Source organism: Rhinopithecus bieti, unplaced genomic scaffold (genome assembly GCF_001698545.2).
Source record: "Rhinopithecus bieti isolate Rb0 unplaced genomic scaffold, ASM169854v2 scaffold_1014, whole genome shotgun sequence".
NCBI lineage: Eukaryota > Metazoa > Chordata > Mammalia > Primates > Cercopithecidae > Rhinopithecus > Rhinopithecus bieti.
Window position 1 is genome coordinate 3617919 of NW_016803499.1, and position 26767 is coordinate 3644685.

The 26767-nt window shown below is 55.3% G+C and overlaps 1 protein-coding gene and 1 long non-coding RNA gene across 3 annotated transcripts in view; one reads left to right on the plus strand and one right to left on the minus strand.

The window, feature by feature from the left end:
• The window catches only part of LOC108538788 (uncharacterized), a 13069-nt gene extending 6318 nt beyond the window's left edge, over nt 1-6751 (minus strand). For both annotated transcript variants that reach the window (XR_001888192.1, XR_001888193.1), the window contains exons 1-2: nt 6472-6751; nt 5663-5739 (exon numbers count right to left, since the gene is read on the minus strand). This is a non-coding gene — a long non-coding RNA (uncharacterized LOC108538788). The remainder of the gene's footprint in view (nt 1-5662; nt 5740-6471) is intronic.
• The window catches only part of ANO1 (anoctamin 1), a 205656-nt gene that overhangs the window by 93703 nt on the left and 85186 nt on the right, over nt 1-26767 (plus strand). The window contains 5 exon segments of the mRNA XM_017887072.1: nt 43-215; nt 9199-9389; nt 9391-9529; nt 24385-24483; nt 25302-25453. Coding sequence (XP_017742561.1) covers nt 43-215; nt 9199-9389; nt 9391-9529; nt 24385-24483; nt 25302-25453 — 754 coding nt within the window.

Below are 26767 nucleotides of genomic sequence, written 5' to 3' on the forward strand. Positions count from 1 at the left end.
CCCCTGAGAGCGCGCCGCGAACGCTGCGGTCTCCGCCCGCAGAGGCCGCCAGGGCCGTGGATGGGGAGGGCGCGCCGCCCGGCGGTCCCAGCGCACAGGCGGCCACGATGAGGGTCAACGAGAAGTACTCGACGCTCCCGGCCGAGGACCGCAGCGTCCACATCATCAACATCTGCGCCATCGAGGACATCGGCTACCTGCCGTCCGAGGGCACGGTGAGTGCGGGCGGCCGCGACCCGGGCGGGAGGGCCGCGCACCTGCACCGCGGCGAGGGCGGGAACCGGACGGCGGCGGGGCCTCCCGGGACCCCGGGGGGGGGTGCCGCACCCTCTGCGCAGGGTTTGCGGCGCCCACCCGCGCACGTGCGTGCCGGGAAGGGCGCGCCGGCCCCAGCCAAGTGCGTGCGCCCAGCCTGCGCTCTGAGCCTGCGGAGCGCAGCGCCCACTCAGCCCAGCGCAGCACCGGGCCCCCAGGCATGGCTTGGCCTGGAAGCACGGCGGCTCCGAAGCTGCCTCGCCCGGGGCTGGAGCTCGGAGCCCAACCAAGAGCTCACAGCTGGCGCCCTGAATGGGACCTTCCCTTCCTGGCTCGCGGCCAGGGGTGTCCGTTGGGGCAGCCAGGGGGAGGGTGATGGTGGGGGTCTTGGGCGAAGGCCAAGTTGGTCGCCACTCCACGACGATGGTAGCTACCAGGCCCCACTGCTTCACTACCCTCTGGAGTCAGAGCCCCGGGTCCTCACTTGCCAGAAACGCACATTGCGCCCAGGGCACTGGGTGTGGTACCCTGGCATTGGCACCGAAACTCTCAAAGCCCAGGGTGTCAATCATTGGAGATTGCTTTCTACCCTCGCCTGTCTCCCCTGGGCGCCCAGGCCTGGTTCAGGTGGGGGCACTGGTAGGAAGCCAGTCATGTAAGTTGGGGACCCCATCCTGAGGTCCCCAGTATCCCCACTGCGCTCCCCAGGGCCAGACCCAGAGGTCTAGGGAACCTACGTTCTAGGGAGGGGGGTGGAATTCTCCCAGGAAGGGTTTGGCTTGGATGAAGTTTGCTGGAAGAGGATAGGACAGGGCTGGGACCGGCTATCTCCTCTTGGGGTGAGGGAAGCTCTCAGCAGCACTTTGTGGGACCTAAGGACAGAACCTCCTTTCTCCCTCCTTCCCCTGCAGACCCCATCAAGGCCCCTCTCCGGGTGTCAGGCCCAGCAGGGCTGCTTCAAGCAGGATGGAGATGGCCCTGGCCTATCCCTCTAGTGTCTGGGGCACACAGAGAGGCGGGGAATGAAGCAGGGGCAAAGCTCCTGCTTTGGGTCTCTGTTCCAGCAACAGCAGGGACTCTGGCCTTGGTCAGGCCTTGCACCCTTTGGGTCACAGTGAAGGGGGTTGGCCTGGGGGCATCTCTTCGGGAACTGAGATTGCACAGAGCTGCCAAGAGCACTGGGAACAGGTGTAGATGGAGAGGGAGCCTACCTGTGAGTCACAGGACTGGGCGGAGGAGCTCAGAGATTGCCATTTGATCAAAGCCATGTGCCAGGCCATGCTGGCCCCTGGGCACCCTCAAAGAATGAGACAGAGAAGGCTCCTTCCATCTGGAGCTTACTTAAGAAATGGTGATGGAACGTTACCCGTTATCCACGGCAGTGACAGGGACAATTCCATAGTGCTAAGCCAGTGCTGTGCCTTAGCTCATGGAACTCTCGCAATGTGTGAGGTAGGTGTTATTACTACAGGGAAGGAAACTGAGGCCCAGAGGGGCAGGTGACCAGCTCCAAGTCACCCACCAGCTGGGAGGACAGTTAGGAAGGGCCCAGGACACAGACCAGGTAGCTGCAGAAAGTCTACCTGAAGAACAAACCTTCTGGAGAAGAAGCTAATTCTACCCCATAACAGGTGGGGACTGTGTCCTTCAAAAACATTGCGCGTTCAATGTCCCAAAGGTGGGGCCATGAGGATAACAGCCATGAGCCAGGGGATGGTAGTGCTGGCCAAGGTGATGGAGAAATGGATGTTCTGGGGGTCGATTGGACAAGACCTGATGGTGAATTGAATGTTCAATAAGAAATGGAACCTTCCATGAATAGCCCCCAGTCTCCAGAGTTTTTGTTCCAGGACCCATTGCTTATCCAGACTCAGAAACTATCTGCCTCCTGCAAACCCAGGTGAAGACCACAAAGTCTGCCAACAGGCAGCTGGGCCCAGATGAGACCATCAGCTCTTAGATTCCACACAATACTTCCATTGCACATACTTTGTTTTGTGCGCTTGGAAGGCTGAATCAGAGGCGCTCGCTGCGGGAGGCAGAGCCTGGGAGCAGCATCTGCCGGTAGATGGCCAGACAGGCTGGAGGCTGCAGCCGTGGAGCAGGGGCCTGTTGGTGCGGGGCAGGCCGCATGGCAGGGAGAGCCTCCCAGGGCATCCCTGGCACTACTCAAACCAACAGTGGTTGCTCAGTCATTACCCTGAGTCACCCAGCGAAGGCGGCTCTGTACACACCAGGGCCAGAGGGCGTGGGCTGCATTTCAAAAGTTCCTATCCCATTCTCAGGCGTGCAACTCATACATGCACAAGTCAACCACAAGATAAGTTCATCTGATTCAGGCTGCGGTTCCCAGCCTGTGGCTTTTGCCTCTCCTCATTCCCAAGTTCAAGGGTGGAAATCGTTTCATTGTTTCTGTGCAGTGAGATATAAGAAGAAATGACTTGAAAGCCAGAGGCCAGGTTGGATGCAATTTGTTTCCATTTCCTTCTGTTAATCTTTGAGTGTTTCTACGTTCTTCCTTGAAACTGGTGGCTGTCTGTGGCCTGGGATCTGTGTGCCCCGAACAAGCCCAGACACTCCAGAGATACCCGATTTGCTGGTGTCTGCCCAGTATTTCCTGCTTTATCTGCTGTGGGAGATGATCTGCTCATAAATTATACATCATGTCCCATAATCATACATTGATATGTAGTGATCTGATTTTTAAAATTTTTTTAGAAGACAAGGGAAGCTTAAAACTGATGTTCCCTTCTTAACTATAATTTGAAAAGTCTCAAAACCAGAAGAAATTTTACAGGTCACTGATTTCATTTAGCCCATTTTCAGAGAAAGTGAACATTGTGGATTCCCTTGAGTGATCAGGATATTTCATGTGGATATGAATTCAGTTCCTGGAGCACCAACTCCAGAGACAAGCGCAAGAAACCAATGCCCAGAGTCCCAGAACAGTGTTAAAGGTTAAAGGACATAGGATTCCTCCCCCGTTTCTGCCGTTTTCTTGGAGTTTGAGGAAGGGGTTCCTAGAGGCAGGTGTGGACCAGATATAGGCTGCCGTTCACGGTGCCTGGGGCAGGGCTTCCAGCACACTCCTGCCACGAAGGCAACCTTTGTCCTTCACATTTTCCCATGTGGCCTCAGGGAAGTATTTCTCTTCTGCCATTTTCCTATCTTCCTTAGGGAGGCACCTTCCAGGAGTACCTCCCTCACTTATGCAGAAGGAAGTCTTGAAAATACCTTCAGATCGTCCACCACATTTTATCCCCACAAGAATCCTGTGACCTAAGTCCAGATGTCTTTGTCGGCATCTCACAGATGAGAAAATGGAGGCTACCAGTTGGGGGTTGTGGTGTTTAAGTTGCTGGCCTGCCTGGGTCTCAGCTTCTGTATCCTTGGATCTGATGGCCACAGCCAGCCACAGCATACGAGCCTCTGTTATTCATTCACACATGCCCGCATTCATTCATTCAGCAACCACATATTCAGTGCTGACCATTGAAAAGACGAACAAGAGAGCTGGGTGCCATGGCTCGCACCTCTAATCCCAGCACCTTGGGAGGCCAAGGCTGGCGGATCACCTGAGGTCTAGAGTTCAAGACCAGCCTGGCCAACATAGTGAAACCCCCGTCTCTATTGAAATTATGAACATTAACCAGGCATGGTGGTACGCACCTGTAATCCCAGCTACTTGGGAGGCTAAGGCACAAGAATTGCCTGAACCCAGAAGGTAGAGGTTGCAATGAGCCGAGGTCACACCACTGCACTCCAGCCTGGGTGACAGAGCAAGAATTCGTCTCAAAAGAAAAGATGAATAAGAAACCCCTTGCCCTCAGCAAAAGTGCACCGAGGGGTTGCTTGCGCCTTTCTTAAGAATACAGAAACAGAAATGTTCTGAAGCTTTCCCAGGCCTTCGAATTTGGAAGTTATGCACGAAATCTCACCCACATCCCTCCCACTGCAATTACATCTTTGCCTTTTTTCTCCCTTTCTACACAAGAAAGGCACCCACTCCACTGCTCCGTGGAAGGACACCATAGAGTCACACAACACCATGGTGACCACACTGGTCCTTGCTGTACATTCACCTCCTGACTCTCTCCAAGCCCAGCTCAGGATTGCTCTCCAGACCCTGGGAGCCTCCCAGCTCTTTAGAGTATAGACGGGAGAGAGCCCACACCTTACAAACTAATACCTAAACAGACAAAGCAGCTTATCCAGGGCCACACAGCAAATCAGTGACAGAGTCAGGCCCTGGGACTCCCACACCTGTGTTTGGTGCTGCCTCCTGCTGGTCCCAGCATCACATCCAGCTCCTTTTGTAACTTTTTAAAGTCTGGATTTGGCACTGCTACCATCTTTCACTTGTGGTCCACTCTGGCCGCGAGATTTTTTTCCCCCTGTCCTCCCCTAGTTCTTTATTTGTGCGTGTGTCTCAGTTCCCAATTAGAGCAAACTTCTGTTGAAGGTTCACTCTATGCTAGGCTGTTTATAAGATATAAAAGATTCATCCTTCCAGCAACCCCATGAGGGAGATCATATAACATGAGGGAGGTCTTAGGGATATGGAGAGACAAAAACACGAAACTGTGTGCCTGGGGTCATACACGTGGTTAGTGGCAGAGCTGGTGTTTGAACACAGGTAGAAGGATGCGCACTCTTGATCAGGCCCTGGTGCTGTCTTTCCCTCCACCGTGCGTGGGAAGTTAGATGATGTTTCTCTCCCCAAAGACTGTCAGGCCCCTGAGGGGAGGCGTGCCCCTTGATAGGGTTCGTATTGAACCTGGTAACCTTCCCTGTTTCACCCTGATAAAGGATTTTTGGCCACTCCTTAGCGTAAATCCCTACTTTCTGGCTTGAAGGGATCCCTGTGAATTTCCTCCCTTTCTCTAAGGATTTGTTTGCTATTACCATTATCCCTGCCAACCAGGGGTGTTTATGGGGCTCCGACCAGGTTCTGAGTCCCTGTGTACTGAGGTCAGGTTGGAACTGTGTTCTAACACATCTCTAGACAGTCCCTGGCCAGGCCTCTGGGACCCCGCCGTCCAGCTTTGGGGCTAATTTGCAAGTTGAGAACTTATGGGTAGATGGCTCAGAGACAGTCCCAGCACAGAGAGACCTGCAGAGGCCAGAGGGGCTGGCCACCTTCAGATCCCAGAGGATGCTGGATTCGCCCCGTGCCCTGAAAACCAGGTTGAATTACAAAAGGTTGAGAAGGACAGAAAGGTCATGCAGGGAGGGACACAGTGTCTGCAAAGGCAAGGAGGAGGGACTGGAGAAGGCCTGGGGCAGCGGGGAGAGGAGGTTGAGTAAGGCAGTATGGGGAGGAGATGAGGAGGAATAGCCGAAGCTCTCGGGCGCGCCTGGGACTCAGGCAAGTGTGCCCTTCGGCCCCTCGAGACCCCGTGTTCACCTGTTGGGTGCTGGCGCATTCCCTGTCCATGGGCTCATGTCTTCCAGGAGCAGCTTCTGGTTGGGCTCTTTTGCTCACTCAGCAGTGGGGAGAGAAAAGCACCTTTAGTCGCCACCTCCTTATGACCCTGCGCTTGTCTGACCTTCCTGAGAAGTTAAGGGGAAGGCATATCTGCCACTGAGTGGCCGTCGGGGTGATAGGGATGGCCCCAGGCGCCTGGCCCCAGAATTAGATGGAGCATCCATCCCGGCACGTTCTGGCCAGTGTGTGCTGAGCTTAGCAGAAACCATCATGCCCTCGGTGAAGCCTCTCACCGTTCCTCATTTAGCAGAAACCGACCCTGGGGCTCAGAGGATCCAGAGCCTCCCCCAGGCCTTGCAGCTGGAGAGGGGCCAAGCCCAGATGTAGACCCAGGTCTGACTGACTACAGGGTCTACCATGAAGCCACTACCCTGTCCCGAGCTGGCCTCACCTGCTGCCCCACACTGTCCCAGACATACCTGTGGCCTGGTGTTGCCCAGACCTCCCCACTAGCCTGTGCTTATCTACTGTCTGTACTGGCCCTGCTTAACCACTGCCTCAGGCCCCAGGACAGAACTGAGGCCCACTAAATGGCTGCACTCTCCCCGTGCCCTGCAGCACCAGAGACAGAGCCCTGCACTGGGGTCAGCCAGCAGGAGTCTGGTATTCAGGGCCACTGAGCTGGGCAGCTCACCCGTGGGAGCCTCAGTTCCCTCCAGGTCAAATAAACCTAACTATAGTAACCCCTTCGTAGGGTCAGTTTGTGGGGACTCAGTGAGATGACATACCTGGGCTGAGAAACAGCGTCACCTGAGTCGCGGCTTCTACACCCTGGGCGTGCAGATGGGACTTGATGCTGAGCTCAGCCTCCCGCCTGCTCTGTAACCTGGGCTGCCCTGCCCTGCCGGGCCTGTTTCCTCCTTAGCAAATTGAGAAGAATAGCTCTTTGGTGCTTCTCCTGCAGAAGGAATGCAGGCCCTCTCTGTGCTGGCTGCAGACTTGTGATACTGGGGTTCCATCCTTCATGGGGCTGGGCATGGGAACCCACTGCCCTCAAAAGCCACCCCTCCCCCACCCTGCCCCCTGAGCCCTCCCAAGCCACCCACCCACATGGGCGTGGTCCCGGCCCCTAAGCACCCTCATACTTCATCACAGAGGGCAAGCTGGGCGGGGCAGGCACACTGAGTCCAGGTCCTCCTGAAGGCCACCAGCACAGCAGGGCCCTGTGTTACTATACAGAGAAGTCAGTTGCTTAGTTTCAGCCTCCTGCCGGCACCAGATGCTGACCGGGCCCTCCCAGGCGGTGAGCAATGCTGTTTCCAGGAGAGGCATCCTAGGGCCAGAGAGGCCAAGGTGCCAGGGACATGGCCCCACCTGTCCCCTAACCAGGGGTGGAGGAGTCTAGACCCTTGACATCAACACCTATGAAAGGTGGGGCAGGCCCCAGCCAGCAGCCCTGGCCCAGAGCCTCCTCTCTCCTTCCCCTACAACTAAAAAGGACAGCCTCCACTCAAGGCCTTCCTTCCCCCGTCCCCTGCTGCAGTGCTGACCATCTGGTGAGGGGCTCCACCCTCCGGCTTCCCTGATGCAGTTTGGGTTGTATACAGCCCACCCGCCTCAAAGGAGGGATTCTGCCTGCCCCTTTTCCCGACCAGTGCATAGCCATTTAGAGCCATGGTGCAGCCAGAAGCTGCCCAGGGGCTCCGGGTGACCACGTGGGGAGACCCTCCAGGCCAGCGAGGCCCAAGCGCAGCTCTGTCCAAAGACCACGGGTGCTCGGGCCCTGCCTGGTGCAGCACGCCGTCCCTGCACTCCATCGGGGAGGCCCTCTTCTCGGATGATGCCCCCCGGGGACTGATAGTACCGTAGGGAGCGTCCTCACATAGCCACAGGAACCTGAGGGTGGAAACTGGCTCGAGGGATGAGGCGCAGCTCTGTGGACCATTAGCAGCTTGGAGTTGCCGGTTAGGCTCTATCCAGCATGGCTTTATTTAGTTTTTCTTGTTTCGGAAACCCAGATTGCTGATCGACCTGTCTGTCCTGATAACCAGCCAAACCCCTCGGGAATTCCAGCAATGCAGGCTTGGCTTCTGCCACGGTCTGTCACATTGCTGCTGTGGGAATATCTGGTTTTTAAACCAACCACTCCACACTGCGATCGCCTGTGGCCCCCTAGAGTCCTTCAAACAAATAAGGAAACTGAGGTGGGGCCGGCCCTGTAGGAGCCCTAACCCCGCCCCCTTGGTCACCCCAGGGCACCCACCAGCGGTGCCCATCCATTCCATACCAGTGGCTCGCTGTCCTCTGCACCCAAAGGTGACCGACCGTGCAGGTGCTGCCGAAGGCCACGTGAGGAGAAGGCGCAAATGCAGGGGCGTTAACACCCCAGGAGTGACCCCCAGCCAAGAGAGGGCCAGAGCGGGTGCATGATCACCCAACTTCCTCACCCTCTGGGTACCGGCTGTGGGGTGTGCCCTTCAAGGTCACTCCGAGGGTCCCCAGCAGGATGGAGCCCAGCTGCACATAGCAGTGGCCACTCCTTAACCCACCCCTGTCAGCCTCTCTCCCCTTCACCCTACTCTGGCACCTGAGATCACCTCCCAAGTGAAACACTTGCACCCCTGGCCTCTGTTCAGGCTCCGTTTGGGGGAGAGCCCCGACTAAGACAGCGAAAGCCTCACCTCTGGACACACAGCTCATTAGTGGCCCTGTGACCACCTTGAATGGCACTGCCTCTGGCGCTGGCCATCAGAGATGGAGATCTGCATGCACGGAACCTGGGCTCAGCTCTGCCTCAGCCCCATCCATGTGCGTGGGGAGCCCTCATTCACTTGGTAGCTTTTGCCATAGATTTTGTTGTTGTTGGGGGATGTTCTGTTTATTCGTTTAATTTTTAATTTGGGTGGGTACATAGTGGGTGTATAGAGTTATGGGGTACAGGAGATATTTGGGTACAGGTAATGCAATACGTCATAATCGCCTCATGGAAAATTGGGTATCTCTCCCCGCAAGCATTTATCCTTTGTGTTACAAGCAATCCAGTTATGCTCCTTTAGTTACTTGTCCATGTACAATTAAATTATTATTGATGATAGTCCCTGTTGTACTGTCAAATACTAGGTCTTATTCTTTCTCATTTTTTTGTACCCATTAACCATCCCCTACCATAGCTTTTTGCAAGCAGCCAGGGAGGTTCCTGACACCCAGCCTGGTCTAGTTCCATAGACCAGGAGGGCTTCTGGGGGACCATATGTGGCTTGACACCCTCATGACCTCATGAATGATGAGCAGTGAATACCTCCTTCTCAAAGGTCAGCTCTCTGAAGACAGGGTCTTCTGCTGTGTTCCCAGGTGTATCCCAGCCCCCAGGACAGCACCTGACCCGTGGAGGGCGCTCAGGGGGTGTTTGTTGAATGAGTGAGTGAGGAGTGAGTGGACGAAGGGAGCAGCGCACGCTCCAAAGGCCCATCCCCAGCAGCTTGATGGTGAATGGATGCCTTTTCTTCCACCCTTAGCTGCTGAACTCCTTATCTGTGGACCCTGATGCCGAGTGCAAGTATGGCCTGTACTTCAGAGATGGCCGGCGCAAGGTGGACTACATCCTGGTGTACCATCACAAGAGGTCCTCGGGCAGCCGGACCCTGGTCAGGAGGGTGCAGCACACTGACACCCCCTCTGGGGCTCGCAGCGTCAAGCAGGACCACCCCTGCCGGGCAAGGGGCACCGCTGGACACGGGCTTGGCTGAGCCCCCGATGGACTACCACGAGGATGACAAGCGCTTCCGCAGAGAGGAGTATGAGGGCAACCTCCTGGAGGCGGGCCTGGAGCTGGAGCGGGACGAGGACGTAACTATCTCACTGCACGCTGGCTTGTGGGGGCGGGCTGCGTGGGGGCAGCGGGCAGCAGCCGCTTTCATCGTCAGAGGGTGCTATGCTGGTGTCTTGTTTTAGCTTTAAGCTGTTCTTAAAGAAGGGGCAGATGGGCTGGGCATGGTGGCTCACACCTTAATCCCAGTACTTTGGGAGGCCGAGGCGGGTGGATCATGAAGTCAAGAGATTGAGGCCATCCTGGCCAACATGGTGAAACCCCATCTCTACTAAAAATACAAAAATTAGCTGGGCGTGGTAGCATGAGTCTGTGGCCCCCCTACTTGGGAGGCTGAGGCAGGAGAATTGCTTGAACCTGGGAGGCGGAGGCTGCAGTGAGCGGAGATCACACCATTGCACTCCAGCCTGGCGACAGAGTGAGACTCTGTCTCAAAAAAAAAAAAAAAGAAGAAGAAGAAGAAGAAGATGGGGCAGACAAAAATGCCGCTCTTGTTAAGTTGGGGTAGAAATTGCTTTTGAACAGCCTTGGGGAGTCCCGACCCGCTCCGGCCACATCTGCTCTGGGAGAGGGGCTGCCTTTCACAGCCACGACCTTCAGGGTCAGAGCATGCCTGCTTCTGGTCAGCTCCTTTCCTGGGAAGGTTTGCCCGATCAGGGGGCGGGAGGACAAAGCTCTCCTGGGAGTCTTCCTGGATGGCGTCGGCCCTTCTCTGGACCTCAGTTTCTCATTTGTAGAGTGAGGAGTGGGTCCGGCTGAGCCCTGGGAGTCCCTGGTGCTCTGAAGTCCGTGGCTCTGTAATGTTGTGCTCTGAAGCCCTGTTCCCTAGCAAAGCCTGTGAATCTTCCTAGGAGAAAGATTTCTAGAGAGAACAAAAGGTCGAGCCACCTCGCGTGCCTGGCCGCCGTGGTGCCAAGGGTGCAGCTATGTGCAGAGAGAATGACTTTAGCAGCCCTGGCACAATGGTGCTTCCTTCAGCGGCTCTGCTGGCTGCTCTGTGCTCCCCGGCTGACATCTTAACCTCTCTGTGCACAGGAGCCCTTCCTTCCATGAATATTGGGGGAAGGGCCCCAGCCTGCAGAGCCATCACTGTGCGGATGACCCAAGACTCAGCGAAGTCTCTAAAGCACATGGAAAACAGAAAAAGGAGTCGCCAGGTTAACGTAGAAACCGTGGAGTCCCCTGTGAATGCCGAAAATGAATGTTGGCGTTGGTTTGATGTTCCATCCATAGGCACCACCATGCCTTTGAATCACAAATGCTTTTGGTCCAGTGATAAGAATGTCCTCGGAGTATTTAGACCAAAAAGCAAGTTAGTTGGGGAACCTGGAGTGGAACCGTCTCTGTTTTGTGACAAGTAGATATCGCTTTCTTTAAAAACAATAGAACCTGCTCCATGGGCCTCCCCGGACCTTGGCCTAGTGAGTCAAAGGGTCTTGTTTAAGGGGCATCTGTCTAGGTCTCCTTTCGCCTTCCCGAGGTCTGGCAAGCCGTCAGGAGACTGTGAGTTCGGCCACCCAGGCGGGTCCCTTTGGGGTTTCCAGGGCAGGGGAGGAGCCTTACAAGTTTTGATGATCAGGAAGCCGAGATTTGATCCTGACAAGGATTCAGAGACTTTCTCCCTCCCTGCCTGACTTTGTCTTAGATACTTGGAAGAGGTGAGCAGTGGATTCCTGCTGGGTTTTCTCATGGTCCTGCCCTCCAGCCCTGTGGCTTTCAGAACAATGGGGCCACTATACAGGGTTGGTTTCAGCATGTCAGGAAGGAATCAGCTCCATCAGGGGCACGAGAGACCAGGGAAGTGGCGGCCGGGGCCACTCTCTGGGAGCTGAGACCGAGAGACCTGGATTTTTTTTCTTTTTTTTTTTAGTTATACTTTATGTTCTAGGGTACATGTGCACAACGTGCAGGTTTGTTACATGTGTATACATGGATTTTGAGCTTCGTGGTTCTTGTGTCATCTGTTCCCCAGGGGATTTTTTTTTCTTTCTTTCTCTTTTTTTTGAGGCAGAGTTTCGCTGTGTCGCCCAAACTGGAGTGCAGTGGCGTGATGTCGGCTCACTGCAAGCTCCGCCTCCCGGGTTCACGCCATTCTCCTGCCTCAGCCTCCCCAGTAGCTGGGACTACAGGCACGCACCACCACACCCGGCTAATTTTTTGTAGTTTTAGCAGAGACAGGGTTTCACTGTGTTAGCCAGGATGGTCTCGATCTCCTGACCTCGTGATCTGCCTGCCTCAGCCTCCCAAAGTGCTGGGATTACAGGCGTGAGCCACCGCGCCCAGCCCCTCCCCAGGGGATTTTACCCTCCATCCCCGTCATTCTTTCCTGACTACAACTTTGAGATCTGACACTCCACAAGAACTTCTGGGGCCTGGTAATTCTGACTGACTTCTGCCAGATCCCTGACCTTCCACTTATCCCGATGGAAAAGCTAGGCCTCAGTTTCCCCATTTGTAAAATGGAGATAACAAGAATATTTGCATCACTGAGTTATCATAAGTAACCTTTGTGAAGTGCTTAAGTCAGAGTCTGGCTTGTGGCAGATGCTTGGCTGATACTGTATCACATATTATTGTTCATACTGAAGCAGCAAGAAGCGCAAGAAAAGACCCTTTCCAAGTCTCATTAAATACTATCCCATAAGTATCTTTTAAAACATTTTATATTCTCTATCATGACTTTGGACAGTAACATTGGTTACTGTCACCAAAATGATCTAGTTTTTAACCAGTGAAGAGACCCCAGCTTTTCATTGGTAATTTGGCTCGAGAGCTACAAGAGACTTTTCAGCAGTTGATCTGGCCGTGTTTAAGATGAAACCGTGATTGTGGGGTAGACGTGTCCGTTCAGGTTTTCAAAGGGCTGAAGTTGAGATGTTCCCGCATCCCTGCTGGGGCCTCTCAAATCATAAACTGTTTTATGAGGGCCTCCTGGTAACCCTGGAGCTCTCATCTGAGCTGCACCAGCCCCTAGAGCTGTTGGAAGGAGCCACGTTTTGGGTGGCCTGTTGCTTCCCCTGCTCTCCTGGAGAGGGGCACAGCCAGAGTCTATTAAAAGGTTGCTGAGGCACACGCAGCGTCTGAGGTGTGTGTGGGCCCCTGCCAGCGCGGTTAGCAGACAGAGCTGCTGCCGTATTCATTTCAGGGGGAAGAGGGACTCTTGGGAATGAACCTTTCCCGGAGGGGTGCTCAGATGACAAGGAGCAAAGGGTTTGCAATTTGGGAAATAAGATCACCTCCAAGAGAGTCCAGTTGCACAATCTTACCCAACTGGAAGCAAAATTCAGGGCTTATGTGAGCTTTCCTGGGGAGAAAAATCCACAGAGTCTATCAGATACTTACATGCCCTATGACCTCCACCCCCAAAATTAAGACTGGTTGCTTTGAAGCAGGTGACATTTAACAGCATCCCCCTGGCCAGTAGCACCTCCCTCCCCGAGGTGTGAAAACAAACCAGAAATGTCCCCCAACATTGCCAGTGTACATGGGGGACAAAACCGCCCCCAGTTGAGAATCCCTGCACTGAAGGCTGGATGAGCAGGCAGAGGGAGAAGAGGAACTGGAGGGAGAGAAAGGAGGACAGATGAGCAAGAGGGGTCCCCTGGGGGGTGCCAGTCACCTCTGAGACCGTCTGCTGCGGCCAGGACAGGCAGCCTTACGGAGGTCACCAGCTGTGCAGGTGTGACCTGGCCTCTGTTCCTAAGGTGCCGGTGGGTGTGACATACTGCGTCGCTCCTGGGCAAAGAGTGCTGCGAGCCCCACACAGGTGTGTGCAACCCCTACCCCCATGGGTGCCTCCTCACTGAGTCCAGGTGTTCCTTGGCTGGTCATCTCATGATGACCTGAAGGACGAGCTTGGCTGAGTGCACAACGGGGCCAGTTCTTGGAGATCGGATAACAGCTGTGTCATGCCCCGCACCTGCCATAACAAAGGGCCACAGGTTGGGGGCTTACAACAACACAGATGGATGCTGTCGTAGCTTTGGAGGTGAGAAGTCCACACTCAAGGTGCCGGCAGGGCTGTGCTCCTTCTAAGGCTCCAGGGGAGGACCCTTCCTGCCTCTCCCAGCTCCTGGGTCTCCAGGTGTTCTTTGGCTGGTGGCCGCATCACTCTAATCTCAGCCTCTGTGGTCACTCGGCCCTCTCTGTTGTGTGTCTCTGTTGTGTGTCCTCTTCTTGTCAGGACACCAGTCATTCTATTTGGGGCCCACCCCTACGACTTTATCTTAACTCAGTTACATCTACAATGACCCTGTTTCCAAGTGAGATCACACTGATAGGTGCCAGGAGTTAGGACTTGAACATATCTTTGTAGGGACACCATTCAGCCCACTCCAGCAGCTGAGATGCTGCACTGGGCAGGTAATCCTGGAGTGGGCTGCCTTGGACGGGGCAGGCTGGAGCACGCAGGTGGCAGCATGGGGCAGGGTCATGACTGAGGGCCAGGGCAGGCCGATGGTCTGGGAGAGTGACAGGCTCCAGCCTTGACCTGGTCTGCCTCACTGTAGGGCCCAGGATGTGCACAGGAACCCCTGAGGGTCTTGTCAAAATGCAGGCTCTGGCTCAGCCGGTCTGGGGGACCCAGCACCTGGGGTGGCCGAGGTTCTGGTCCTGCCCAGACCATGCCTTGAGGTGTGAGGAGTGTGGGAAGGGCCTTTTGCACAAGCCAGGAAAGGCCTCCCCAGAGCAAGACCCCCAGCATCCACATGAGCCCCTGGAGCACCGTGTGGTACCCCAGGGGTGACCCCAGACCCAGACCCCAGCGCCGGCTCCAGAGAACCAAGAGCCTGTGGAGGATGGAGCCAAGTCCCAAAGAGAGACCCGGGGGTGGGTCAAGAAGGCATGGGCACTTAGATCCACAGGGTGGCCTTCAAAGTGGGTTTACAGGAGGGGCTCAGAGACCCCAGGACAGCACTGTAGGGTAGGAAAAGACAGGAAGAGAGAAGGGCCCTGAGGCAGGGGCCAGGGCTTCAGGAGTCTCTCCTCTCTCCCTCCTTCTTGCTCCGTCTCTCCCTCCTTCTCTCTCTCCCTCTCGGTCTCCCTCTCTCTCTTTCTGTCTCTCCTCCTCCTCACCTCTTTTTCATCTCTACCTCTCTCTCTCTCTCTGTCTCTCACTTATCTCTGTCTCTCTCCCTCTGTCTCTCTGTAGTTCTTTCTGTTTCCTCTCTATGTCTCTCTCTCCCGTCTGTCTCCTCTCCCTCTCTCTCATTCCCTTTCTCTCACTTCTCTCTCTCCTCTTTCTTCCCCTCTCTGTCTCTCTCTCTTCCCACTTCCCTCTTTTTCACTCTACCCCTCTCTCACTTTTTCTCTCCTCTCTCCCTCTCTCTGTCTCTCTCCTTCTCCCTCCCTCTCTCTCTCCATCTCTTTCCCTCTTCCTCCCCTTCTCTCTCTCCCTCTTTGACAGCCATGGGGTCAGCTTCCAGGGTTCCTAGGTTCCCATTAAAAGGACAAAAGAAGATTGTGGCCAACATGTTTTCTTGCAACTAAGACCCATTAGCCTTTTTGAAGTCCAGCCTCAAAGTCGGCTGGACGTTATTTATGTCCATGGGGTCATTGCAGAGAATGCCACACACTAAACTCTTGGCTGTGTGTGCTGGGGGGCGGCTGAGGCCTGCACTGCCCTGATGTTGAACCTGACCCAGGCTTTGGTAGATCCTGAGAAGGCCGTGGACACTGGACCCCTATAAAAGTCTGTTTGCTTTCATGCCGCTGCCCAGGGCTCAAGTCTGCACCCCGCTGGCTCACCGCTGGTTCTCTGCATGCGTCCCCGTAGCGGGTGGGGCCGTCCCTGCAGCGGCATCTGTTCACCATCTTCATGGATGCTGCTTTTGAAAAGCAAGTGAGGGCAGACTCCATGGGAGAAGGGCTGCTGCTTTCAGACAAAGCCCAGGGCTGGATGTGTGGGTGGTGGAGACGCAGCCTCTGAGCTCCGAGTGCGAGTTCAGACCCCACCCAGCCCCTCTGAGAGCCCAGTATGCGGATATGGACCCAACTCAACCACTTCCTGGCTGAGCAACCCTGGGCAAGTGGCTTCACCGCTCTGGGTCTCAACGTCCCCATCTGTAAAATGGAGGTGGTCGTGTGCCCTTCCTTGTGGAGTGGTGGGTGAGGGTTAAAAGAGTTAATCCTCGAGCCCACACAGGGACACAGCTGGCCGGCATTGGCTGTGAACTCCCCTTACCCGCAGGCCTGGGGCACAGCCCACTCCTCACCGCTCCCAGGGACTGGCCCTGCTCCTGTCAGAGGGGAATCACAAGTCCCCTTTGGAAGAGAAGGGTCTCCATATGCAGGGAGGGGGGTGGCAGGGTTGCCATGGCCTCAGGACAGGGAGGGGAAGCCTTTTCTTGCCATTTCCCATGGAGGCCTCGTGGATGTGGGCAGGTGTGGGAGGCAGTCCTGGGGCTGCATTCATTGTCCGCAGGGCCCTGGGCACTGGCAGGGACTGGGGAGAGGCCCTCACAGATTTGAGAATCGGGGATGGGGGCCTGGAATTTGAGGAGTCTCGGGTCTAATCCCAGCTCCTCAGCACAAATAAAAGCAACAAACATGCTCATGAGACTTGTCAGCTCCCCACCCCTATCAGAACCATGAGTAGGTGGGGCAGAAATTCCATCCTGAACTGAGAGTGGCAAGTCTGGCCTTTGAACCTGGCCCCTAACCTCACCCAGAAGCTCTTTGCACTAAAACTTGCAGTCCCCGTTCTCCCCCAGGGGAGGAAGAATGGGCATCTTGCACAAAGGGATGTTAGGAACCTCTAGTCTACTCCTGAAGCTATTGCTCTGCTCTTGATTCCACTGCTACAGACTTCTTTGGTCCCTAAAGATTTTATGCCTCCCCAGTCTTCAGCTGAGGCCTAAAACAGACTGGATGACTTTTATCACTGCCTGATTTTCTTTAGGCTTGTCTTGGTTTCATGGAAACATATCTCTTTTAACGTGAATTCTGGGCTGGGCGCCATGGCTCACGCCTGTAATGGGAGCCCGAGGCAGAGGGGGGTGGATTACCTGAAGTCAGGAGTTCGAGATCAGCCTGGCCACATGACGAAACCCCATCTATACTAAAAATACAAAAATTAGCCGAGTGTGGTGGCCGGTGCCTGTAGTTCCAGCTACTCAGGAGGCTGAGGCAAGAGAATTGCTTGAACCCAGGAGGCGGAGGTTGCAGTGAGTCGAGATCATGCCACTGCACTTCAGCCTGGGTGACAGAATGAGACTCTGTCGAAAGAAAGGAAGAAAGGAAGAAAGAAGGAAGGAAGGAAGGAAGGAAGGAAGGAAGGAAGGAAGGAAGGAAGGAAGGAAGGAAGGGGAGAGAGAGAATTCTGGACATTTTTTTAAATTCATGTTTTTAAAGTGACCCCAAGACCATCATTGCACAGCTCTGCCGGGAGGCATCCCAGGCTGCTGGGGTGAAATCTTTGCCATTCTGGCTGCAGTTCTGAGCTCCTCATCTGTGTCCAGGCCCATGGTGTGCTGGAGTCATGTCCGTCTGGAATTCTGCAAGCTGGTTGTTACCAGTTGCTGGCTTGAAATAGGCCACGGTGGGGTATTTACACCATGGAAATTGGCAGATGCTGCAAATCAGGGCTCCCCTCGCCCCCGCCAGAGCCCCTCACCAGCATCTTCCTGTACCAGCCCCATGTGCCTTCTTGTCTTAGGAGGGGTTGAGCATTTCCCAACATGTCTGTTGAGTTTGTAATTCTTTTTATGATCTTTTTTATTTCTAGGAGTTCTATTTGGTTCCTTTCCAAGTCAGCTATGTCATGTTTTAATAGTTTCCTGTCCTTTGCAGATCTTTTCTATCTTGAGATTTATGTCTTTAAACGAGGTAAGCATAGCTGATTTATTACCCAGCTCATCCTTTACTAATCCCAAGCTGAGTGGGCCGATTTCTATCTCGGTCACTTCAGCTGGTTCTCCTCTCAGGGCTGTCTCTTGTCCTGGTGGGGGCGGATCTGGTTCGCTTGTCTGCTAGTCATTGACCTTTTATAATCTGTGGGGTTTCCCAAAGCCTGGGATAAAGGTGACCTTTTCCAGAAAGGTTTGCAGCGTTACAGACGAGAGCCACCTCGAACTAAAGCCGCAGTCTGAGGTGCCCAGGTCTTCACAGGTGCCATGGCTGTAGGGGCCAGAGCTTCTCAGGGTGGGTTCCAGTCCTCCTTTTCCTTCCCTTTCTCTCCTCCTGCTCTGCTGGGCACCCGTATAGGTCCGTGGCCCTTTAGGAACCCGACCCCACAGCAGGAGGTGAGTGGTGGGCAAGCGAGCATCCCTTCCTGAGCTCCGCCTCCTGTCGGATCAGCAGTGACGACGTTACATTCTCATGGGAGCCCAAACCCTGTTACGAACAGTGCATGCGAGGGATCTAGATTGTGTGCTCCTTGTGAGAATCTAATGCCTGATGATCAGAGGTGGAACAGTTTAGGCCAGGAGGGGTGGCTCACGCCTGTAATCCCACCACTTTGGGAGGCAGAGGTGGGAGGATCACCTGAGGTCAGGAGTCCGAGACCAGCCTAGCCAACATGGTGAAACCCCATCTCTACTTAAAGTGCAAAAATTAGCTGGGTGTGGTGGTGCTCACCTGTAGTCCCAGCTACTCGGGAGGTTGAGGCAGGAGAATTGCTGGAACCTAGGAGGCGAAGGTTGCAGTGAACGAAGATGATGCCACCGCACTCCAACCTGGGTGACAGAGCGAGACTCTGTCTTAAAAAAAAAAAAAAAAAAAAAAAATTGAGGGGTAGAGCAGTTTCATTTTGAAACCATCCCCACCCCAGCATTGTCCCGTGGAAAATTACCTTCCATGATACCAGTCCTCCCCGGTGCCAAAAAGGTTGGGGACTGCTGTTTTAGGTCATTGAATTTCTTGTTTCTTTTCTTGTGGCATATTCTTTACTATGTAAAGGGTTGATCTGGGTAACCTACCACCTTCAACAGAAGCGGGAATGTGAAATGCTATTTCTGCTGACTTAGCTATCATTTATTTCTTGACCAAGACATCACTGAGCAGGCCTAGGACCAGACCCCGTGGCGAGGACTGGGGTTAAAGATGTCCACAGCCCAGTCCCTGCCCCATGCTCGGGAGAAAGGGCGCCTGATCCATCCACGGAGCTGTGTTCCTTGGGTCCTCAGCTCACTTCAAGTCTGGAGACCATGTCAGGATAATGGAGGATGTGTGCTTGCTCCAGAGACAATCCCTCAACTGTGCTTCCTAGTCCCTGCCATGAGGAGCCAGGTCTTCCTATGCAGCGTGGACATGCTCAGCAGTAACTGTGGGGTGGGAAATGCCAGGCACGGACAATGACTGCTCCAGGCAGACCCCTGCCCAGGGACTGAGAGCATCTCCCGTCCTGCCCACGTGCCCTCTGGAGCCATGTGGGTGGAGGGTAGGAGTGAGCATTGCAGGGTCAAGGTCGGGTTGAGATCCCTCTATGTCTACTGTTCGTGGGCCTGGGATGAGGGGCTCTGGGCCTTCCCCGCCCCCTCGTCCATATTTACTGAAGTGGACAAACCGATAGCTACTGAAAGGTCGGAGAGGAGGTGGGTGGGAGTCTGAAAGCCGGGGCTGTCCTCAGCTGGCACAGAGTAGGCACTTTATAAAGACGGGCGCCTTCCCTCTGCCTTCTCCCTCACTCGGTGGATGTCGTTGAGCCCCTGCTCTGTGGCCACTGCTGTTCCCCATCCTAGGGACACATTCATCAGCTAAACAGATAAGACTGGCTTCAGACCCAGTGTTCCAGCTCCTATCCGTGCTGGAAGCTGGTGCCAATGGGGAGAGGCAGGCAGATGCCAGGGCTGTTGAAAACTCGCCTGGTCATGAAGGGCTGACCAGGGATATGGCGCTGGGCACCACATGCCCCAAAAGCCTATTTATGGCACAGAATGTGAACCCCCTGGGGCAGCCACCAAGCCTCCTGGTGTCTGCCCCCGAGTCTGACAGCAGAAGGATTAGACCACAGCAGCCCCGTGTCCTCGTGGACAGACAGGGTCAGAAGAGGCCTGTGCCTTCCTGATGGGGCCGCACGGCTCCCCGAAGGGGTGGGTGTTCTCCTCTTTGGGAGTTGAGGAAGCTGCAAACGGGGAAATGGGGATTTGCCCAGGTGTTCTGTGGGTGCTCAAGGGCCTCGGAGCCCAACCCCCAATGATGATGAGGCTCCTGGGCTTTCCTCTGCACCCAGCGGCCTGGACCGCTATGCACAGCACACACCCGTGGTTCCTGCCCGATACAGGAGGTGCCTGGACCGCTGTGCACGGCACACACACCCCACGGTTCCTGCCTAACATGGGAGGTGCTGTCTGGGGAGGCCCCTCTCAGTAGCCCTCTGACCTTCAGGCTTCAGCCCTCCAGCACCCCGACCCCATGACTGAAGGCTGGACGTCCATAGTGAATGGTGCCCTCCAGGGTGTGGAGCAGCCTGTGAGGACCATGGTAGGTGAGGAAGGAAGCTTAACCCCTAGGAAGCCAAGGGTAACCCGAAAACCACCCAGGTCTGATCTTTAGGGGTGCAAACCTTCAAATCTTCTAGCAATTTCGAGTCCACGCTCCCCCTGCAGGGAGTCCCGTCCGTGGCCATGATCGGATGATAGAAGCACGCAGGGCCACCGCGTGGACTGAGGGTCTAGGCCCTCAGGCCACCGGGACTATAGCAGGGAACCCTGGGCATCCCTGCCCACTGTGTATCCACCACGGGGACTCACTTGTCCTTTCTGTTTGTGATGTTCTTCCTTCTGAAACGAAAATGTCAGACGCAATTCCAGGAAGGTCAGAGTTCTTTTGGGCTGGGTTCAGAGGGAGGTTTCCGCCTGCATAGTTAGTCTCTGAGCTAAGGTCAGCATCTTCTGTCCCCTCTGGTGGGGGGCTATCTGGGTGGCTGACTCTGTCCCCTTGCAGAGCCCCATGGTCTGGCCAGATGGGGCCTCACCACCCCCACAGCTGTGGCTCTTGGCCAAGTAGGTTCATGAACCTGAAAGACCCCAGCTAGGGGGCCCAGAGTCGGGGCAGAATGCACTCCTCAGGGCGCTGGCTGGGGGCGAAGGGGACACGGCTGTCACTCCCAGTGTCTTCCTGCTGGGGACAGGCTGTGGTCAGCCTGGGCACCAGGCTTTAAAACATTCCACATGTGTTTTTGCCGAACTGGTCCCATGAGCCCTTTCTCGAATCTCACCAGATGTTTCCCTGGGAGAGACCCCGTTGCTCACGTAAACAGGGGTGCATGATTTCCCAGGGAGGCCAGCAGCAGGCACCGGCTCCTTGACCACCATGCAGAAATCTTCATGGACTCAGAGGAGTATATTTTGGGTCTTTGCGTGTGAGTGAGCAGAGCCCAGAAATAAATCTGTGTCTGCAACAGGAAAAGACAGGCTCTCTCGCACGTGGGCTGTCTTTTCTCCTGACTCAGAAGTGCCCCATGGAGTCAGTGCTGTTCCTGTGGGTCACCAGGATGGAAGACCACCACCTCTCCAGCCTCAGTGACCTCCGTGGCTCTCCAGCACCGAGGAGGTGGCTTTGAGCTTCTTGGCCGAAGGAGTCCGTGCTTACGCAGGCAGGGGCTCAGCTGGACCAGGGCTGCTGAGAGCACCAGGGGCTCCCCTGCTGGGAAACAGGTCTTGTAATACCCAGTTTTCGATGAGGAAATGTAGGCTCAGAGAGGTTAAGTCACTTTGTGGAAACCACACGGGGGCAGGGCAGGATTCCAGCCCAGGCCACGCCGTCCCAGGCCTCTAAGCACGGTACCCACTCAATCTGCCCCTCGAGGGCCACAGAAGGATCTGGGCTCATCTTGCCAGAGCCCCTGGTGCTGCCTCCTCCAGTTCACGCTGAGATCATCAGTTCTCAACCCACACCTTATGTCCTTCAGCCCTGGGCTCCCCACAGGAGTCCCCAGGCCGCACCGTGCCTGGGGTGGTCGAGTCCTGCTGTCTCCCTGAAGCATCCTCAGGCCCCCACTCCTGGGTCCACGCTTCTGCACAGCTCCCCTAACCACTGGGACAGGCCCCTGCACAAAGCCCTGCAGGACCCCAACCTGTAGCTTCAGGATGGGAGCAGGGGCTGAGCGGTGGCCCCCTGGCCACATGCTCCTGGAGCATGTGAACGTGGCCTTGTTTGGAAGAAGGGTCTTCGCAGAGGGAATTAAGTTAAACATTTCTGGATGAGATCATCCTGGATTTAAGGTGGGCCATAAATCCAATAGCAGAGAATGGCAGAGGGAGATTCGAGACCTAGTGAGGAGAGGAGACCATGCCACCAAGGAGCCAGCAGCTGGAGCGATGTGGCCACAGCCAGGGAACACCTGGAGCCCCCGGAAGCTGGGAGAGGCAGGAAGGATCCTCTCCTAGGGCCTTCGGAGGGAGCGCGGCCCTGAAGACACTTTGACTGTGGACTTCAGGCCTCCAGAGCTGAAGGAGAATGAACCTCTACAGTTTTAAGCTGCCCACTTTGGGGTCACGTGTTACAGCAGCTGCAGGAGGATCCCACAATGGCCAGCATGGCACACACCTCAGGGCCTCAGTTTTCCCAGCTGTGAAATGAGGATGATGATGGGACCTGCCTCACAGGCTTGCGGTGAGGACGAAATGAGTTAATATGCATGGAATGCATGCAGCGGGGACTGGCACATAACTGACATTGAGTGGATGTCAGCCTCTGTCAACATTACTATTACTGTCACTGTATTATTGCCCTTCGTTCATTCATTCCATAAATCTGTGCAAAACAGCTGCTCTGAGCCTGCCGTGGGCAGCAGAGCAGCACAGAAGAGACCTGAGTGGCGGTGCTGGGGAGAGGATGGTGTAGGGCAGGCCTCATGGATGCAGCCAGAGGCCTCACCATCAGCGTAAGCGACCGTGGGTGGGCTTCAGCAGGAGCGACAAGACAGGATTCACCCCATGGCCATTTGCTTTTCTGTTGGATCAGGAAGAAGCATGGGATGAAGCTGAGGCATCAAGGAGGGTCTCCCTTCCTCGGTGGGTCACCTGAGGTGCCAGGGCCCCGCCCTTAACTCTCTCTGCTGGACGTGGAAGCTTCGCCCAGGTCCCCGGGACCGTCGCATTCACAGGCTTCCACCAAGGCTCTCACTGAGTACATTGACTTGACCCACTTCAGATTTTGTTTTCTTAAAACTCATCCCCAAGTACACTTTGGGAGGCCAGGGCAGGCAGATCGCCTGAGGTCAGGAGTTCCAGACCAGCCTGGCCAGCATGATGAAATCCCGTCTCTACTAAAAACATAGAAATTAGCCAGGCATGGTGGTGCACACCTGTAATCCCAGCTACTCGGGAGACTGAGGTAGGAGAATCGCTTGAACCCAAGAGGCGGAGGTTGCAGTGAGCCGAGATCGCGCCACTGCACTCCAGCCTGGGCAACAAGAATGAGACTCCATCTCAAAAAAACAAAAAATGATTAAAAACAAAACAAACAAACAAAAACTCATCCCCAAGTGACTCTGGCTTCATTGCTTTTTGTCAACAAGCTACAACGAACCTATGTACTTGTGTCAAACACTCAAGGGCTCCAGAACCCAGGTCAGGCCCTGAGCCCGCACCTGGTCGCTCTGCACCCGGAGGGGATGGATGAGGTCCCAGCCAGCACTTGCTCTTCCTTCCGTCTGCCTTTTTGCCAAGACTTCCCATCCCTTCCTTTAAGTCTCAGAATTGTGGAAAGGAGAGGTGGATGGGACCTCAGTCTGGAAGCCCCTGTCTGACCCCCAAGCCCCGAGGGACCAAGTCCCCCACTGCCCTTAGGCAGCTCTGGCTCAGGAGGACTCAGCGCCGTTTGCCTCTTGTTGCGTCAGCACCCCGGGCAGCTGGGTGGTCTCAGGGTGACAGGAAGGCCGATGGATGTGACATGTGTCTTTGATGGGGAAATACGTTGCGGCTGCATAAACGCTGCTCATTTGGTAAAGGGACTCTCTTAAACGCGAAATCCAGAGGGGAGAGGGAAAGCTGGAGACGTTGGGGGCATCTTCACACCTGATCCCTGATTAAGAGTGGGGAGTCCGGGCAGGGCTGCCTGTATTTGAGCGCAGCTCCACCCTGCTGGCAGCAAGACTGTAGGCTGTGGTGACTTCATCTCCCCCAGCCTCAGTGTTCCCATCTGTAAAGGGGGCCTTTCTCATCAAGCTGGCCATGGAGGTTGATGGAGTCATTTCTCATGAAGCCCCTAGCTCGTGCCACATCCTCGCCAGCTAGTGCTCAGTGACCCTCTGCTGTTCACTGTTGTCATTGAGGACCAAAGAGAAGTGACTTGGCCAAGCTTGCAGCTATTTAGGGAGGGCACTGGACTTGAACTCAGGCCCGCCTTCGAGCCCGTGCGCCAGGCTGCCCATTCTCTTTAGGATAAAGTCAGTGCAGATACAAGGGAACCCGGGAAGTGGACCCGGGGCAGGCAGAGGTGTGGCCCCGACCCACAGGGGGAAGATGCATGCCCAGAGTAGGGACCATCTTCAGCCATCCCCCCCTCGGCACTGCTCAGGCACTCACAGGTCCCTGAGTGATCCCAGGTGGAGGCTGAGGGGCCTGGGCTCTGCATCCTGAAAGGTCCTCTTTTGTGGCCTGGGCCACTCTGGGGGCCCTCGGCTAAACCCTCCTGAAAACTTCCCCCGTGTTTTGGAGTCTGTACCCCCCGGGGATCCTCCTCTAAACCCTCCTGACTCTTAAAGGTTCCCATGTGACCTGGGGGTGCTCCCATAGCCCCCTACACTTCCTCCCACCTTCTGCTAAAAGGGGATTCTAGATGCGCCTCAAAGTGTTGTCAACGTGGAATGAGGTCGCGGTAAAAGCAGCCATGCATGGTAGCTGCTCAATAAATAGTGGTGGTATCTGAAGATCAAGGTGGTTGTCCACACAGATCCACCCACCCTGACCCAGAACCTTCCTTCTCTCTCCAGACTAAACTCCACGGAGTTGGGTTTGTGAAAATCCACGCCCCCTGGAATGTGCTGTGCAGAGAGGCCGAGTTTCTGAAACTGAAGATGCCGACAAAGAAGGTTGGTGTTGATGGTTCTGCTCCGAAATGAATTGCCAAGTCTAGAGGTCACTTGGACACCTGGCGGTGAAACATGCATGTCCCGAGGCGCTGAGTTTTATAAAAAGCGTAGTGGGCTTCACGGCTACCCCTGGGAGGACCATGTGGCTCGACGTGACAAGGCCCCCAGGCTCCGGAGTCCTGATGACCCAGCCCTGGGTGGTCTTTACAGACCCCAGACCAAACCCCACCAAGAGATGGTTCAGGCAGAAGAGCCCACCTGTCAGCCCCCGAGGAATTTACCGTACATGCAGACGCAGTTACAGTTCGGGCCCTGGTGCTTTCGTGTCTGTGGCATCTCAGCTAATTTATCAGATTCATTTTAATTACATTTTCTGGCTTACTGGGGGTTTTCTTTTTAATCTGTGAAAACCTTATATCTAAAAAGCAGTTTGACAGTGTGTTCCCAGAAGCTTAGCTTGGAGTCGGTATTTACTCTGGCAGGCAGAAGGGTGAAGCTGGGCTAGCTAGCAAATCAGCCTCCTGCTTCTCGCGTCCTCAGAGACCACTTGGATTACCTCTTTTGAAGCAAAAGTAAAGTTTAGCGGGGAAATTCTCTGGAATGCATTATAATTGTGCTTTTGGCTGGGCGCTCCTGAATCTCTGGGCTTTCACGGCGTGGGCAGGGAGGGGCGGTGCATTCCGGCCCACCCAGGCGCTCTGCTCTCAGGACGTGCCATTGCATGCGGTGGGATGGTTCTCTGACCATCTGAGAACAGATTCCATGGATCGTGGTCCAGCAGGGTGACGCGGCTCCCCGGTCCCTTGTCTTATTTGCAGATGTACCACATTAATGAGACCCGTGGCCTCCTGAAAAAAATCAACTCTGTGCTCCAGAAAATCACAGACCCCATCCAGCCCAAAGTGGCTGAGCACAGGCCCCAGACCATGAAGAGACTCTCCTATCCCTTCTCCCGGGAGAAGCAGCATCTGTAAGTGAGGACCCCCAACCTGCTCCCCAAAGGGTCCTGTGTGTGGGAATTTAACCTTCTAGCATGAGAAATGCAGATTGATTATCTGCCCCCTAAAGAAGAGCTTGTTCTTGTAAGAGCTTTGTGGTTGCTGAGCCCACAAGATGTAGCGGAAATGATTTCTAAGATCACTGTTAACTGAGGAGCTAGGAGGACATAGAATCTTGTTCTGGTTGGCGACACAGGAAAAACTTCTTTGGCCTGTGTGAGGACCCCAAAGCAGTGGTCTGGACATGCCTTCCCACCCGCTCCCTTGCGCCACCACCCCACCCCCCTCCAGGGTCTGGCTAACAAGGCCTCCTGCAGTCCAAGTAGCCTTGAGCCCAAGTGAGTCTCACTCCTTGTGGCAGAAATTGAAAAGCATCCCCAGGCAGGAGGCCTGAGGCCCCAGGGACTCACTGCCAGCTGGCTTGCCTGGCAGGGCCATGCCTATTCTGGAACCTTCCCTCCTCCTCTGCTCCCGAAGGGCAGTGGGGCGTAGCCACCTGGGTCAGCAGTGACTGCAAGGCCTCTGCGGGCCTCACTGGGCAGAGCTGGAGCGTGGGCAGAGGTGGGAATAGAAAGCTTGAGCCATGGGAACCCAGAGGGACTTTGGATGGAAGCTCTAGGGGGCAGGAGGGCTCCTGGACAGTGCCGGCCTCACAGGGTTGGGGGGCATGGAAGAGCAGACAGGGAGGATGAACAGGTGCCTCAGCTCACAGGGGCCCTTGCTTATAAATGTAGTAGGGGTGGAGCCATGAGCACCACGGGATGCTTTTACCAGGTCCTAATTCCTAGAGGGGACAGGACATGCCACCAGAGAGAAAGAAGCGACCCCCAAGCCCAGCCCTCTCCTCCAGCTCCAGAACAGGGGCTTGGGACATTAGAGGAAACCGCCCTTCTTCCAGGACCCCCGCCAACCTCCCTCGTCTCTGCCCTGGGTTGACGCTGTCAGCCCTACTGCCTGGCCAGGGCTGGGCTCACCTCCAGGCTCCGTGGAGGTGGAAACTGCCCCAGGCACCCTCCCCAGCTCTCCCCCAAGTGCCTTGGAGCGCAGGGAGTGTGTTCCCAAGATGCCCCTCCACCCTCAGGAAGCCTCGGGCCATCCCCATGCAGCCCATCAGGACCCAAACCACTGGAAGGGAGATTGTTTCCAGGGTTGGAACTGTCTGCCCGTGGCGGTGATACTGCCCCTGTGCCCCGCCTTGCTGAAGCAGAGGCTTTCAAAACTGCCCGCTGAGGATGTCACCAGAAGGAAGAAGAGATGGATCTTCCGGGTGGGGCGGTGGGGGGTGG